The 16,866-nt window shown below is 43.8% G+C and overlaps 1 protein-coding gene across 1 annotated transcript in view; it reads left to right on the top strand.

The window, feature by feature from the left end:
• The first annotated feature begins 6,725 nt into the window (after positions 1 to 6,725).
• Positions 6,726 to 16,866, top strand: part of LOC139789199 (Golgi phosphoprotein 3-like) — a 53,032-nt gene continuing 42,891 nt past the window's right edge. The window contains exon 1 of the mRNA XM_071729714.1: positions 6,726 to 7,201. Within this exon, the coding sequence (XP_071585815.1) occupies positions 6,989 to 7,201 (213 nt within the window). The 5' untranslated portion in view covers positions 6,726 to 6,988. The remainder of the gene's footprint in view (positions 7,202 to 16,866) is intronic.

Genomic DNA, 16,866 nt, shown 5'->3' with positions numbered 1-16,866 from the left:
CCATCATTGCAATATGGTTCTCAATATTGATTTATATTGTGGTGCATGGCGCACTGGTGTTTCATACAGAGGTAAAAAACTTGGTAATTACACTTTCAGTTTTGGTTTGGGAGATTGTACCACTTCATCTTATTTCAGGCTGACTCCACCAGATTTTAGTAGCAATAGCATTTCATTTTTGAATCTTCTGGTGGGTATTGTTAATTTTTCTCATATATTGGTGAGGAGTAAGACTAAAACCACAGTCATGAGAATGAGTATGCCTTTTCAGAGGCTGAGAGTTGCTGCGGAGAATGAGAGCTGCCCCTGGTACAGAGAGCACCCCCACTCCTGCCTCCGCAGCCGCTTCTTGCTCCCCCTCACACAAGGGCACAATTCAGATATGGGCGGTGAGCATTGCCAGTGTATCTGCTACAGCTGCAGCTGCTGTCTCTACCCCCACAGACACTGCTGCTGCTCAGAAAATGAGCCCTCCTGCAGACACCACTGCAGAGAAAAGAAAAAAAGAAAAAAAAAAAAAAAAAAAAAAAAAGGGGGTGGAGCATATACCTGAGCATATACCCTCATAAGAAAAAAGAGCATGACCTCATTAGAGCACTAATAAGTAAACAACACTTTTGATCAAAATGCTCAATACAACAACTGGGCCCAGAATGTAATGACAAATTTGAAATTTGGGGTACAGCAGAAAGGGTTCTTGCTGCTTCATCTATCCCACATGCAGCAGCAAGAAAAGCCCTTGGTGAAATACACAAACTAGCCTGTTGCACTGCTAAGCAGATGAACTTAACTTCTGATATTTTAACATAGATGCTAAAAGATGTTGATAGTGTCAGACATGCAGTTTTACAAAATCGTGCTGCCACTGACTTTTTATTGTTAGCTTTTAGGTCATGTTTGTGAAGACTTTGATGGGATGTATTGCATGAACTTGTCTGATCATTCGGAGTCGATTCACAACAAAATGCAATTGATTAAGATAACATGAAAAAATTAACTGTTGCATATACTGGGTTAGATGAAAGCTTAAATTGCTTAGGGATATGGGGATAGCTTAAAGATTTAATTAGACAAGGCTTATCAATTATATTAGTTATTATTACTTTTGTATTATTAGTATGTTGTTTATGGAGGTGTATCATTAGCGTGTTATCTCGCGCGATGAAGCCAGTCTGGATTGCTCAAATACAAAAAGGGGGAATATTTGTGAGAGTTTTTGGAAGAAAACAGACATGTGAGCAATCCTGACTAATTAGCTTTAGCCAGAGTGAGCTAAGGGCCTTGAGGCCCAGCTGCAAGGTTATTAAAAGATCAGCTATGGGCAAAAGATAAGGGAGTTGGCAGCAGAAAAGAAGAATAACAGGATGGGAAAGCATCTCATAGACAGCACATAAACAGTTGTACTTAACCAGTTAGATAGCACCCTGTGGCATATGAAGAATGTGTTGTACCAATCAGCAATATGCTTGTATTATGTTATCAGCCTGACTTTGTATAAAAGGGCTACTGTATAAAAGGGCTATCAATAAACGGCAATACTTTGATTATATTAATCTGCGTGTTGTCCATTGCACTCTTCCCGACACATTCTCCCACAGCATTCTCCTTCTCCAAGAAGGCCAACAGCATCCTGGCTTGTATCAGGAATAGTATGGCCAGCAGGACTATGGAAGTGATTGTGCGTCTGTACTTGGCACTGGTGAAGCCGCACCTTGAATACTGTGATAATTTCTGGGCTCCTCACTAGAAGAAGGATATTGAGGTGCTGGAACATGTCCAGAGGAGAGCTACCAAGCTGGCGAGGGGCCTAGAGAACAAGTCCTGTGAGGAGTGGCTGAGGGAACTGGGCATGTTTAGTTTGGAGAAGAGAAGGCTGAGGGAAGACCTTATTGCTCTCTACAACTACCTGAAAGGAGGTTGTAAGGAGGTTGGTGTTGGCCTCTTCTCCCAAGTGAATAATGACAGGACCAGAGGAAATGGTCTGAAGTTGCACCAGGGGAGGTTTAGATTAGATATTAGGAAGAATTTCTTTACTGAGAGGTCAGTCAGTGGAACAGTCTGCCCAGGGAGGTGGTTGAGTCACCATCTATGAAGGTATTTAAGAAACATGTAGATGTGGCAGTTCAGGGCATGCTCTAGTGGCTGAGATTGTAGGGGATTTGGTTTTTTGCTTTTTTCGTGTGCGTATGGGTGGACTCGGTGATCTCAGAGGCCCTTTCCAACCAAGAGGATTCTGTGATTGTAATGGAAATACATTGTTGTAACAATGTAGAGATTTGACAAGAAAGGCCAAGGCTCTCTTGGAACTTATTCTGGCTAGGGAGGTAAAAGAAAACAAGAAGAGTTTCTTCAAATACATCAATGAGAAAAAGAAGAGTAGGGAAAAATGGGTCCACTGATAAATGAAGTGGGAGATATGATAACAGAAGATGCAGATATGGCAGAGTTGCTGAATGCCTTCTTTGCCTCAATCTTTACTCCAAAGACCAGCCCTCAGGAATTCCAGGCACTAGAAGTAAGGGAGCATAACTGGAGGGAGGAAGACTCTCCACTGATCAGTGAGGATCGGGTTAGAGATCGCTTGGATAAACTGAAAATGCACAAATCCATGGGCCCCAATGGGGTGCATCCACGAGTGCTGAGAGAGCTGACTGATGTTGTTACCGAGCTGCTTTCCATCATTTTTGAAAAATCATGGAGAATGGGAGAGGTGCCTGTGTTGCAAGATGAACCTCTCTTAGGGCACAGCACTGAGGTCCAGCAGGTGTTCCAGCAGAAGTGCACGAATAGTGCTCTGAGTCTGTTGCCCTCAGGATCGGTTAGCCTGGCTCAGTGCTACTGCTCCAAATTCACCTAACCTCTCCACTGGCTTGCTCAGGAATGAGCTTGCACCTCAAGCCTCACCTTTTATTGGCCCCCTAATCCTGCTCATGCGTAGTTGGGGCCTGCCCTAATCAGGCACAGGTGGGCTTAACACAAGCTCATGCCCACTACCTGGTAATTAGTGGCACCTGGTTGCCTCATTTCACTACATGCCTGAAGACTGGAAGAAAGCCAATATCACTCCAGTCTTAAAAAAGGGCAAGAAGGAAGACCCAGGCAACTAGAGACCAGTCAGCCTCACCTCCATCCCTTGAAAGATGATGGAACAGCTAGTTCTGGAGGTCATGTCTAACCACTTGAAAGAAAAGAAGGTTATCGGGAGTAGCCAACATGGATTTACTAAGGGGAAATCTTGCTTGAATAACCTGATATCCTTCTACAAAGGCATGACCAAATGGGTAGATAAAGGGAAAGCAGTGGATGTCATATACCTTGACTTCAGTAAAGACATGGTCTCCCATAACATCCTCATAAGAAAACTAAAGAAATGTGGTATAGACGATTTGACTGTGAGGTGAATTGATAACTGGCTCAACAACAGAGTTCAGAGGGCTGTGATCAGTAGCACTGAGTCAAGTTGGAGGCCTGTGGCCAGTGGTGTTCTCCAGGGTTCAGTACTTGGCCCAGTTTTGTTCGATATCTTCATCAACGACCTGGATGAGGGGACGGAGTCTACCCTCAGCAAGTTCACTGATTATACAAAGCTGGGAGGGGTGGCTGATACACCAGAAGACTGTGCTGCTGTCCAATGAGTTCTGGACAGGCTGGAGATCTGGGCAAAGGTGAACCTCATGAAGTTCAATAAGGAGAAGTGTAGAGTCCTGCATCTGGGTAGGAAAAACACCAACCACCAGGTACAGATTAGGAGATGTCCTGCTGAAAAGCAGCTCCATGGAGAAAGACCTTGGAGTCCTAGTGGACAGTAATTTTTCCATGGGTCAACAACGTGTCCTTGTGGCCAAGAGGGCCAATGGTATCTTAGGGTACATCAGGAAAAGTGTGTCCAGCAGATCTAGGGAGGTTCTCCTCCCCCTCTGCCCTGGTGAGACTACACCTGGAATACCGTATCCAGTTTTGGGCTTCCCAGTTCAAGAGAGACAGTGATCTACTAGAGATAGTCCAACGCAGAGCTACAAGGATAATTAAGGGACTTGAGCATCTCTCCTATGAAGAAAGACTGAGAGAGCTGGGGATGTTTAGCCTTGAGAAAAGAAGGTTAAGAGGGGATCTTATGGATGTCTATAAATATCTGAGAGGTGGGTGTCAAGAGGATGAAGCCAATCTCTTTTCAGTGGTGCCCAGTAATAGGACAAGGAATAATGGGTTTAATCTACAACATAAAAAGTTCCATCTCAACATGAGGAGAAACTTCTTTACTGTGAGGGTGATGGAGCATTGGAACAGGCTGCCCAGAGAGATTGTGGAGTCTCCTTTTCTGGAGATTTTAAAACCTGACTGGATGCGTTCCTGTGTGGCCTGCCCTAGGTGATCCTTCTTTGGCAGGGGGGTTGTATTAGATGATCTCTAGAGGTCCCTTCCTGTGGGACTGAAGGACCAAGGAATGATCAGCTGCGCTGAAGAAAAAACATTGCAGAAGCACTGGTGATACTCCTCAGGAATCTGAGATAAAGAGAGAAGAGAGAAACAAGAAGCAGGACAAGCATGGGAAAGAAGGAACTTGAAGAGATTAATGTGACATTTATGGCTTTGTTTTCTGTAGAAATATGCCAACTATATATCTAGCGAGATAATATGGGAGTTGGGGATAAGGGGCTATACATGATTGGCTACTAACTCAGTGTACTAGCATATGAATAGTCTGGTGCACAATAAAGTTTGATTCTGTCTTCACCATCATATGGGGTCCATGAATCTTCATCCATCATACCTTCCATTCCCTAAAATTCTATGATTCTAACCCGTGATTAGAGTTGCATGTTATAGGAACTACTATGGCAGGAACCACCTGAATCAACGGAGGACAACAGTTACAAGAAACAGTACTAATGCAGCAATGACCTGACCTGAGATGGCTTTGATGTCCAGAAACTTTCCTGTCCTGAGTGACCACCATAACAGAAGGAGCCCAAAGTCATGGACTAAATGAAGTAATTTATGGACATTTTAAAGACATTTCACAGGGGTGGTCCATAGAGTAGGGGAATGATAACTGTGTATTATATCAAAGGATGGGAAGGGGGGTTGTGATTAATGAGGATGTATTGGATAGTATGGGACATGAGCATGACATAAATGGTATGAAATAAGGGGTGGAGAATGTTCTGGGTCTGGCTGGGATAGAGTTAATTTTCTTCATAGTAGCTAGCATGGGGCTACATTTTAGATTTGTATTGAAATCAGTGTTAATAATACAGGGATGTTTTAGTTTCTGCTGAGCAGTGCTTACACAGAGTCAAGGCCATTTTGGCTTCTCACCCCACCAGTGAGTACGCTGGGGTTGTCACAAGAAATTGGGAGGGGACACAGCTGGGAAAGGGGTGTGCTTAGTTGCCAGCTGGGGTTAAACCATGACACTGGGTTAATTACATGCCTATCATCTTGATCATGTTCCTCAGCAAAATATCAGAGTGGTTCATATAGGACTAAATTAATAAAGATTTGAGTATAATTACTACTCAGAAAAGACATTTCCAGAAAATAGATCTTGTAATGCTATCGTGGTATCTCTTCTTCATGTAAATGCTTATTTGATAAAAGTTAACAGTGATGTTACATCCTTAAGATTTGGTTTGGCATTTGACTTGGTACAGCAAAATATTTTAAATAAAGAAACTAGAAAGATAAAAAAATCTCAATGTCACACAGCAAGTGAACTGTGAATAATTAGCAGGACTCAAAACACAGAAGATGAACAAGCTGCAAACACTTGTGTGAGTGATTCAGATCCTTTGCAGATCAATTTCATCCACCTGCTATTCTTTTTTATCAATGATCTTTAAAAAGTACTGAATTATCACCGTCACATTATCAGATCATCAGATTATGCAAGAAATGGAGGGGTGGAAAATAATGGAGTGACTTATCAAGTGACTTGGAGCTCTTGGTAAACAGGGTGTATCTAAAAAAAATTATTTAAAAATATTTTATTTATACCTTAGACCCCTATTATATATATTATTTATTTAAATATGTATGAATCAATATGGCCAAATGCAATATCCTAATCATGGACTAAAAAGTATAGGCTATCCTTGTATCTTAAGCACCTTTATTCTGCAATAATATGCTAGCTGAAAACATATGGCATTTAGCCTTGATAAGTAATTTTTCATTTTTTGGTGTGCCCTATCCAAAAATACTAAAGGTTTGAAAAGATACCCCATCGACAGCAGAGCCAAGGGACTCCATTTACTTGCTTTAAAGTCAAGACTGTTGAGAGTTCCATGTGCTCACCTGAGTTCAGTCAATGAGTGTGTATATATATACATGAAGATATAATCCTGGGGAATTGTACTAGCAATCAGACACTATCTTGTGGCTAAGAATGAAATAAAGCAGACTTAAGGTTGTAAATAAGGCACTTTTAAAGAAAAAAAATATTAATATAAGAAGCGTACTACCCAGCCCCTGGGTTATGCCAGGGGTTAACCCGGCCGGTCGACCCCCCTCCCCTCCGTCTGGACTGCTGGATTAAATGTCCTCCACAGCCCCGGATAACAGTTACAGTCAACAACGACCGGCACCGCCCACACTCCCTAAAGGCTGAGGGGACCACGTCCCCAGTACGTCCCGTCCTTACCTCCAGCTCCGAGAGGGGCTCCTTCCGCCCGCGGCCTTTTCCGATCCCCTCCCCCTCGCCTGCCGTTGCCACATTTTCCACTGACATCAGCCCGCGTCGCCATATTGAAGGAGGAGCCGTCCCCGCCAGCTCATCTGTCTCAGGCGGGGATCATCGCCCCTCACTGCCAGTGCCTACTCTGCCGCTGCCGAGCTCCGCTCCCCATGGCTTCCTTCGACCGACCTCTGCTCCGGTGCGCATAGGGCGGAGGCAGGAGCGACTCCCGTCCCTTCTCCCCCCCCTCCTGAGCTGTCGCCAAGCCCCTCTCTCCGCGGCGGGCCTTTGCCTTTTCCGTCGCCTCCAGCCATGACTTCTCTGACCCAGCGCAGCTCTGGACTGGTGCAGCGCCGGACGGAAGCCTCCCGCAGCGCCGCTGCAGACAAGGAACGGGGAGGGGGGTGCAGCCCGGAGGATGAAGGCCGCCGGGACGATCCCAGCGATGACGAAAAGGGCGACTCCAAGGAAACGCGGCTAACTCTTATGGAAGAGGTCCTGCTTCTGGGCCTCAAGGACCGTGAGGTGCGGCCAGGGTCGTGGTGGCGGGGCTGGGGCGGGCCGAGGTGAGGGGCGCTGGGCAGAGGATGGCTGAGGAGTCTCAGTGGTGCTGGTGGCGCCTGAAGGTACACCGGTTATTCGGGGGGGTTCTGTAGGTCGTTGATGGGAAAGAGGAGCCAAAGTGGAGCTAGGGTGGGGATGGGGTGGGAGTAAGAAGGCTGCTGGGTGAATTGCTGTGGGTTTGGGGCAGAGGCGGTGCTGAGGATGGAGACATGGAGACTGTGGTGTTACTAGGAGCAAGGGCGCATGCTGGAACAGGCTCGAGATTTTGGAGGAGGTGGGGAAGGTGCTTGGATGTTGGGTGAGAGGGAACCTGGTGGAGATTTCGAATCGCCTTTTGGATGCAGGGTTGGCAAAGGGGCTCTAATGTTTGTAGCATCATCTCAAGGTAGTAGCGTAGTGCTTGGGGAAAGACGAGGACTTGTAGTCTCTGTCAGCGTTGATGTTTGACTTGGAGGCCCTGGTTAGACCTGTGATATTTATACTTCTATACTTACCCGTAGCTTGAATGTGGGAGACTTGTGTACTCCTATGTATTTTGTCAGTTCCAACTATATAGTACTTATTGGATTCTCAGGTGTTTTAGGATGCTTAGTAGCACTTTTTAATAAGACTTTCCAGATGCATGTTAAAAATTGCTTAAACTTTGGGGAGATATATTTGACAAAATTGGGCCTTAAATAATGAGAAGTGTTTCAAAATGAGGAAATGGCATTATTATGTAATACTGGTTTTTTTACTGAATTTATAGTTTGAGTGTCATGATACTGTGAATAACAGTCACTGAGAAAGGTACACTACCAGTTTGCTGGATTTCTTGTTTCATTTGAAAGAGGTAATCAATATAAAAAGCATGCACACTGCAGAGTCAGTCCCATCAGTTTAGTTTGATGTGGTGTATGGTGAAGCATACTATGTCTTTATTTTGGATATGAGTTATAATATGAATTTAATTAAGCAATATGCTTTTTTTTGTGTGTGTGTGATAATTAAGCTAGTTCATTGATTTGGGTGGAAGTCATAACTGCATGTTTATGAGCACAGAATAATGGGAGGGAGCTGCTAAGTTCTGTGTTCTTTGACTATACATTGCATCTAAAATAAATTCACTGGTAGATAACGAATAGGTTAAAGAATAGTTTTCCTAATTAACAGTTGTTTTTTTAATGTGTGTAGGTATATCTATATATACCTGCCACAATAACATATTTTATTTTTCTCTCAGGTTGTGTATTTTGGGCCAGATTCTTGTAATCCTGTTTTTTTCAGATGGACCTTGCCATGGCATTCTAATAAAGTCAGTAGATATTCAGTATTGTGCTCTTCCACCTGTTGAATATGAAGACTTGTTCGTATCCACATTTCTCTTTCTACATACCTGAATAATTGCAGAAAAATGTTAGGCATAGAAGAGACTGATATCTGGCAGGATTGCCTAGGAGGTTGCAGTTTAGGCCCAGACAGTAACAACCAGGCATCCCCTCACTCACCCTTCCTCCCCACTATGGAATAGGGAAGAGAAAATCCAACTAAAACTTGTGAATCAAAAAAAGGACAGGGAGGGTTTTCACTCCCCCATTTTGGTAACGAGCAAAACAGACCAGCTTTGGGAAAAAATAATTTTAATTTATCGCAAATTAAACCAGAACAGGGCAATGAGAAACAAAACCAAATCTTAAATACCTTCCCCCCCAACCCCCTCTCCCTTCTTCCTGGGCCCAAATTATTTCACTCCCAATTTCTCTACCTTCTCCCTACCAGCGGCACAGGGGGACAGGGAATAGGGATTCATCCCATGTTTTTTCCTGCCGCTCCTTCCTTCTCAAGGGGAGGACTCCTCACAGCCTTCCCCTGCCCCAGTACAGGGTCGCTCTCATGGAAGAGAGTCCTTCACAAACCCCTCTGACACAAGTCCCTCCCACGAGGTGCAGTCGCTTAAGGAACAGACTGCTCCAGTGAGGGATGCCCACAGAGTCATGGCCTGCTTCAGGCACAGTCACCTCCCCTGGCGGGAGGTCCTTCACAGCTGCAGGTCCACGGCTGCCCCACTGAGATCTTTCATGGGCTGCAGGCTGCCCCACTGAGATCTTTCATGGGCTGCAGGTGCACATCTGTTCCACTGTGCTCCTCCATGGGCCACAAGGGAGACAGCCTGCTGTCTCACCACGGGCTGCGGGAAAATCTCTTCTTGGTCACCTCCTCCTCTTCCTTTCTCACCACCCTTGGTGTCTCTGCTCCAGCATTGTTCTCACCTCCTACTCTCCTCTGCCCTGCAAGGTCTTGCAGCAGTTTTCCTTTCTGCTTCTTGAATATGTTACTCACAGAAGGGCATCCAGATTCCTATATCTGCTCAGCCTTGGCCAGATGGGGCTGGAATTGGAGCTGGGGGAGCTTCCATCAGCTTCTCACAGGAGCCACCCCTGTGCTCCCCCCCTCCTCCCTCTACCAAAACCTCGCCACACTGACCCAACAGAGAAGTCTTGCCTTGAGGAAGGTAGCATAGACTGGGTGATATTTCAGCCCTTTTTTCCCTAATACCATATGCTAAATCTTCTGAATTTGTGGGCATTAGGCTGCACAGATTTCAAGGCAGGGAACGTTCTGTCTGCCTAGAAAGACTATATGGTGCAAGTATTCATAGTGTATATAAAGTTAATTATTAACATTGGGCCTAAAAATCCAGCTTCACACCAGTGTTCATAAAAACTAAATAAAGTAACTTTGTCAAGTGCAGCAGTGGCAGATAAATTGATAAAAGGATCTAATTTATTACAGTGGCACAGATTCATGACTCCCTTGAGATTTTGTGGTTGAGACATCAGACAAAAAGAATAATAGAATCATAGAATGGTTTGAGTTGGAAGGGACCTTAAAGATCATCTAGTTCCAACCCCTCTGCATGGGCAGGGGCACCTCTCACTAGATCAGATTCCTCAAAACCATATCCAGTCTGGCCTTGAACACTTCCAGGGAGGGGGTATCCATGATCTCCCTGGGCAACCTGTTCCAGTGTCTCACCACCCTCACACTAAAGAATTTCTTCTTAATGTCTAACCTACATCTACCCCCTTCCAAGTTAAAACCGTTACCCCTTGTCCTCTTGCTACATGCCCTTATAAAAAGTCCCTCCCCAGCTTTCCTGTCCCAGCCCAGAACATGGTTGGCTTTCTCATCTGCAAGCATAAAATTGGGGGCTTATGTTGAGCTTCTTATCAACCAGTGACCCTGTTACGATCCGAGTTATTATTTATATTTTGTTTGCGAGGAAAATTCAGCCACTACTCATAGACCACGAGTAAATTTACAAAAATAACCAGGCTTTATGATTTTAACAAGTTAAAAGGATTTATTTAGGATTTATACAATTAGTTACTTTGGAGAGAAGAGTCATTAAGAAGAGAAAAGAAGGAGAGAGTAATCAAGATGTTATCACCATCCGCCGGCCCTGGCCTCTGGCTGTAGTCGGGCGCGTAGGGTCTGTCGCTCCTGCCGCTTCTCTGTCCCGTAGCTGAAGCCAAAGTGCCGAGAGAAGTGGGGGGGGGAAGAAGAGCCGCGTGCTTCTCCTTTTCCTCTTGGAGTTTTATACAGCAGAAGGAGTTCTGTCTTTTCATAAATCACTGGCACACAGACTTGCTAGAAATAACACAGATTTTGCCATTTCAAGAACTTCTCTTTTATTTATTATTATCTTTCAGTCCTTGGTACCCTGCTCAATTTATTACCTTTGTCTGGACCATGTACCAGGAGGCGACTGGATCAGCAGTCTTATCTTTAGGAGCTTGTCAAGCATGATATAAAACAGAAGCTAGTTAAGTTTGGGGAAAAATCTGTTAATTGAAGATGTTTGGTATATTTTAAAAAGAGCAGAAAAAAAAATACTGATTTGAGAGACATATTTTGTATTTTCAAAGTGTTTACATCAGACCCCCAAGTCCTTTTCCTCAGGGCTGTTCTCAATGCATTCTCTGCCCAACCTGTGTTTTTGCTTGGGGTTGCCCACGCCTGGGTGCAGGACCTTGCACTTGGCCTTGTTGAACTTCATGAATGATAATGTCATCTCCAGGGTAGGGTAGCTTATGTGTACAAACTACAGCTCATACTGTTTCTGGGTTTTCTTAGATGTGAATCACTAGGGTTTGTATTTTGGTTATGTCTGCTTGTACCATTCTCTCCCATATTATGCTTCCACATTTTTCCCCTTTTAAAATTATAAATAAAAACATAGGTGAATTTTCAATTTTATTTTTATTTGTTTTTCTCTATTGTTCTAGTGATAAGCAAAAATAAGGTACTTGATGAATCTGGAAATGCTTTTTATAAAACTTTTACATCAAATAGAATTGATTTTCCATGACACTTGTGTGAAATCTGTGAGCAGCAAAAAGCAATATAGGGTCTGTGAAGTGTAATTACAGAACTAGACAAATTATGAGGGAAAGGCTAAGGCAAGTATGTGAGTTATAAGCTTAACTGAAAGCAAGTAAATGTAAAGCTTATGACCTTCTTTTTATTGCAACAGGATAAAATAATTTAGTGTTGAGCTTAAAATAAATAAAAAAATAAAGGAGTCAGAATTGGACTAAGAACATTTCCCTAAAAATAACTTATTTCTTACAAAAGTCATTGATAACTGCATTGATAGCTTAGCTTTGAGGGTTTTGTTGTTGTTGTTTGTTTTTAAAAACTTTGGGGCCAGTCCTGTTCAATATCTTGATCAATAATCTAGATGAGGGTATTGAGTACTTCCTTAGTAAATTTGCAGATGACACCAAATTGGGTGGGAGTGTTGATCTGCTAGAGGGTTGGAAGGCTCTACAGAGGGACCCAGACAGGCTGGGTCAGTGGGCCAAGGCCAATAATAGGAGGTTCAATAAGGCCAAGTTCTGGGTCCTGCACTTTGGTCACAAGAACCCCATGCAATCAATCTCCAGGCTTGGGGAGGAGAGGCTGGAAAGCTGCCCAGCAGAAAAGGACCTGGGGGTGTTGGTTGACATCTGGCTGAATATGAGCCAGCAGTGTGCCCAGGTGGCCAAGAAGGCCAGCAGCATCCTGACGTGTATCAGGAATAGTGTGGCCAGCAGGAGAAGGGAAGTGATTGTGCGCCTGTACTTGGCACTGGTGAGGCTGCACCTTGAGTACTGTGTTCAGTTCTGGGCCCCTCCATACAAGAAAGACATTGAGCTGCTGGAGCAAGTTCAGAGAAGGGCAACCAAGCTGCTGAAGGGTCTGGAGAACAAGTCCTATGAAGAGATGGGAATTGGGAATGTTGAGTTTGGAGAATAAGAGGCTGAGGGGAGAAGCACCCATTCAATCAAGAGAGACTTCAAGGATTTGGGGCAACCGCTGAAGGGATCAGGAGCCCAAGTTGTGTTCTCCATCCCTCTGATGACAGCAATGGATGAGGGAACTAGCAGAAAGATCCAGCAGGTTAACTCATGGCTTAGGGACTGCTGTCAATGGCAGGGTTTTGGGTTCTTTGACCATGGGGCAAATTCCATGGTACCTACTGTCCTCAAATCAGATGGGCTTCATCTGTCTAGCATGGGTAAAAGGACTATAGCCCGTAAGTTGGCAGGGCTGATCAGGAGGGCTTTAAACTAGGTTTGTAAGGGGAGGGGATTGAAACCGGGCTCTCCAAAGATGAGCCCAAGGGTGGAAAGCCTGAGTTAAGAGTGAAATCAACAGCCCAGTTGAAGTGCATGTACACCAATGCACGCAGTATGGGAAACAAACAAGAGGAGCTGGAAGCCATTGTGCAGCAGGAAAGCTCTAATGTAGTCGCCATCACAGAAACGTGGTGGGATGACTCGCATGACTGTAGTGCTTCCATGGATGGCTACAAGCTCTTCAGAAAGGACAGACAAGGCAGGAGAGGTGGAAGGGTGGCTCTAAATGTTAGAGAGTCTCTTGACTCTCTAGAACTTGAGGTCAGTAACAATAAGGTTGAATGCCTGTGGGTCAAAATGAGAGGGAAGGCCAACAAGGCTGATATCCTGGTGGGAGTCTGTTATAGACCACCCAACCAGGATGATGAGAGTGATGAATTATTCTACAAGCAGCTGACAGATGTCTCAAAATCACCAGCCCTTGACTTTAAGTTGGAAACTGAAAATAATTGGATACAGATTTTACTAACACAAGGGAAAGGTTAGGGTTAGGGTAAGGTATCAAAGAATACAAATATATATATATACAACCAGATAGCACCTGACAAGCTGGCAGGAGCAAACAGTAACACAGCCAGCAGGAGGTGAGAGGAAAAAGAGGGAGGAGCTGCTGTCTTTCTGATCTTTTATAGAGTATGCCAGGAAATGGGAGGGGATAGATCCCTCCCTTTGTGTTCCACCCCTCTCAGAATCCAAAAGCCTTCCTTCTTAAGTTCCTCCTGTTCAAACGGTGACAGGTTGGTAGTGTTATAAATAGGGTCTTGTGCCCTCATTAATTATCTCATTTGGGTTCCATTTACCAGTTCTATATATGTTGAAGGGTCCACTCATCTTTTCCCTAATTTTGTGTACTTCCACCAGTTAGGCTAGTGTCGATCCACGGCCCATTTTTGTCTAGGTTGTCATATAATTTTATTCCCAATTGTTCACCACTAATTTTGGGAACTAAAAAAAACCAAAGGATAGATCACCCCGATGTAACATACCCCTGTCCAGTTTATAGGCAGTTTCTCATAGTCACAAATTCCACACATCCAAAAGTGACCCTCTAATGCCTAAGTTCTGTTGGGAAAGGACCATCCCAGCTTTCCTAATTTTTGGGGTGATGGTAATATAAGATATCACAAAGTTCCACAGGTCCTTCCACAATGATTACTCCAGGCACCAGCACCAGTTTGTCAGGTGCAATTGCACCCCATGAGCAATTCTCCCCAGTGGGGTTTTGGGGTGCTGAATCAAAATCTCTTGAAATAGGTTATAGTGCTGTTTTGGTGTTCTCATGCCCATTGCAACTTTTGTACTACAAAATGCACTTTCACACAACCACCCTTTTGACATGCTAAAACAACCTCTGGTCAAGAGCCATACTCCCAAAGCCCTATGTAAGCTTTCCAAAGGCAGCAATGCTGGGGAGGCATCCCCACTGTCTGCTCACCACACATGAAATGCGACCCTAACCAAAGATGCCACTGATAAACTGCTGGTCTAGTCAGCAAAAGTCATCAGCATGGAGATGGCCATCAACAGCGTGTCAGGTGTGGGGGATTCACTGGCCCATCAGCAACATCATTCAGAAAGAAACTGTTTCTCCTGGGAACAGCTGCCCCATCTACAGGTCTGAAATTATCAGAGACACACAATCATGGCTGGGGGACAGAGTCCACTCATACCTGCCAGTTTCCACATATCTAACCCAATTACAATAAAAACAATGACAACAGGTCAAAACAGATATAGTGCCATGGTGTCTTGGTTCTCTTCTCTCTGATTTTTGTTTTCTGCAAAACAAAAATAGAATAAGACATATCTTGACTCACCCTGTGAATCAGATATTAAAAGGGTGGTATTATCCATCATGTGTTAATTTTATGTTCATGCCCATTTTCATCCCATGAGTCCTAAAGATTGTAAGGCAGATGGTAGCCACAAGCTTGGCATCTTCACTCTAGCGTCTTCAAGCAGTGTCACTTCCAAAGCTAAATGGTTCTGTAGCATCATCTTTGGAACTTGCTGTACCTGTAAATTTAATTCTCCAAAAGCATATATAATTCAATTGTTCACAAGGTGCACTTGACAAACTGATATGTTTTATGATATAGTACTCCAAATTGTCCCATCAGAGAACTATTTGATGTTATTACACACAGTATCAATATTAAACATCATAGTAGGCCTTACATTACTTATTGAGCATTTTACTACTGCAAGGCTTACCATTAAAAACAAAGATCACAATTATTACAACTAAAATTCCACATTTTGAAACTACTTTTGACTGTCTTCCAATTGATATGGTGGCCACCATTGATTACAATACCATTTCTTTTTTTTTTTTTTTTTTTTTTTTTTTTTTGTTAGGAGATCCCCTCTAAATTTGTCCCAGTTTTTCAGGATGCATCCTAAAAGCTACAAGAGGTATACTATTTCTCTTCCCTTAATTATCACAATATCTCAATTCAAGCATTGCAACTGGTGTTGCTTACTGCCCAACAAGGGAGAGGAGCTGAGGGAGTCCCCTATCAATAAGTCAGTGCATGCTGGAGTCCACTCTGGTCCCTCCTCCCTCTCAGATGCAGCAAGAACTGGGCAAGGCTATCAATGTGATCCCCTTTGGGTCACCAAAATTGTCCCAAATCTGGGGTTCGTCACCTGGTGCACACCTGGAAGCCTTGGGGGGTTTTTGAATGAAATATCTGATATGGAGGATTTAAGCACTAGTTCTAGTTAAACTAATTCTTTCAAATAAATGTCAGATTTTATGGTCAGTGACAATGGCTGGTAGTGTAGAAATCAATTTGCAGGTTATGGAACAAATTATCTATGTATTTTATTTTGCACAAGTTATGGAGAATAGAGATTGGTCCCTGGTGGAAGGTGTCTTTGCAAGAACCATGCAAATATTTTAAGTCATCTGCACTTAATCATGGTGAAAATTAGGCTTCGAAATTTGTCTTTCTATACCTAAGTGAACAGTCAGACTCTTTAAGTGTTGATTTGTTCATGGGTCTCTTAAAGGTTCAACATTGTGCGTGTGTTAGTTGCCTACTCTTCATCAAAGTTATGGTTTTTATTACCTTCATTTTAGTGAAGAGATGAGTCTCTGTAATGTATGCCTGTGTGCATGTTTGAAAAGCTGGGCTCCCGAGTGCTCACCAAGACATTCTATTCCTCCCCCTCCTTAACTGGACTGGAGAGAGAAAATACAACAAAAGGCTTGTGGGTTAAGGACAGGGAGATAAGTCAGCAATTACTGTCATGGGCAAACCTTTTTTGACTCGGGAAATTATTTTAATTTATTACCAATGAAATCAGAATAGGGTAATGAAAACTAAAAACACATCTTTAAACACCTTTTCCCCACCCCTCCCTTCTTCCTGGGCTCAACTCAACTCTCAGCTTCTCTACCTCTTCCCCTTGAGTGGCACAGGGGGATGGGGAATGGGGGTTGCGTTCAGTTCACTGTGTGTTATCTCTGCTGCTCCTTCTCACACTCTTCCACTGCTCCAGCATGGGTTCCTCCCTGTATCTGTTCCACTTTGGACCTCTATGGGCTGCAGGGGGACAGACTGCCTCACCATGGTCTTCATCATGGATAGCAGGAGAATCTCTACTCTGGTGCCTGGAGCCCCCTCCTTATTCACTGACCTTGGTGTCTGTAGAGTTGTTTCTCTCACATATTTGTGCTCCTCTCTTCTGACTGCTGTCGCACATCAGGGTTCTTAAATATGCTATCACAGAGATGCTACCACCATCGTTGATTGGTTTAGTTTTGGCAAACAACAGTGGTTACATCTTGGAGCCATCTGGCATTGGCTCTATTGGACACAGGGGAAGCTTCTGGCATCTTCTCACAGAAACCACCCCTATAGCCCCCTCCTCCACTACCAAAACCTTGCCACTTAAACCTAATAAAGTGCTTTCAGTAGTTGACAGCAGTTGCTTTTTGTTATTTATATTTAAATG

This window comes from Heliangelus exortis, chromosome W (assembly GCF_036169615.1).
Source record: "Heliangelus exortis chromosome W, bHelExo1.hap1, whole genome shotgun sequence".
Classification (NCBI taxonomy): domain Eukaryota; kingdom Metazoa; phylum Chordata; class Aves; order Apodiformes; family Trochilidae; genus Heliangelus; species Heliangelus exortis.
Note: the sequence above shows the minus strand (reverse complement) of the source record. Positions and strands in the feature narration are given on the sequence as shown.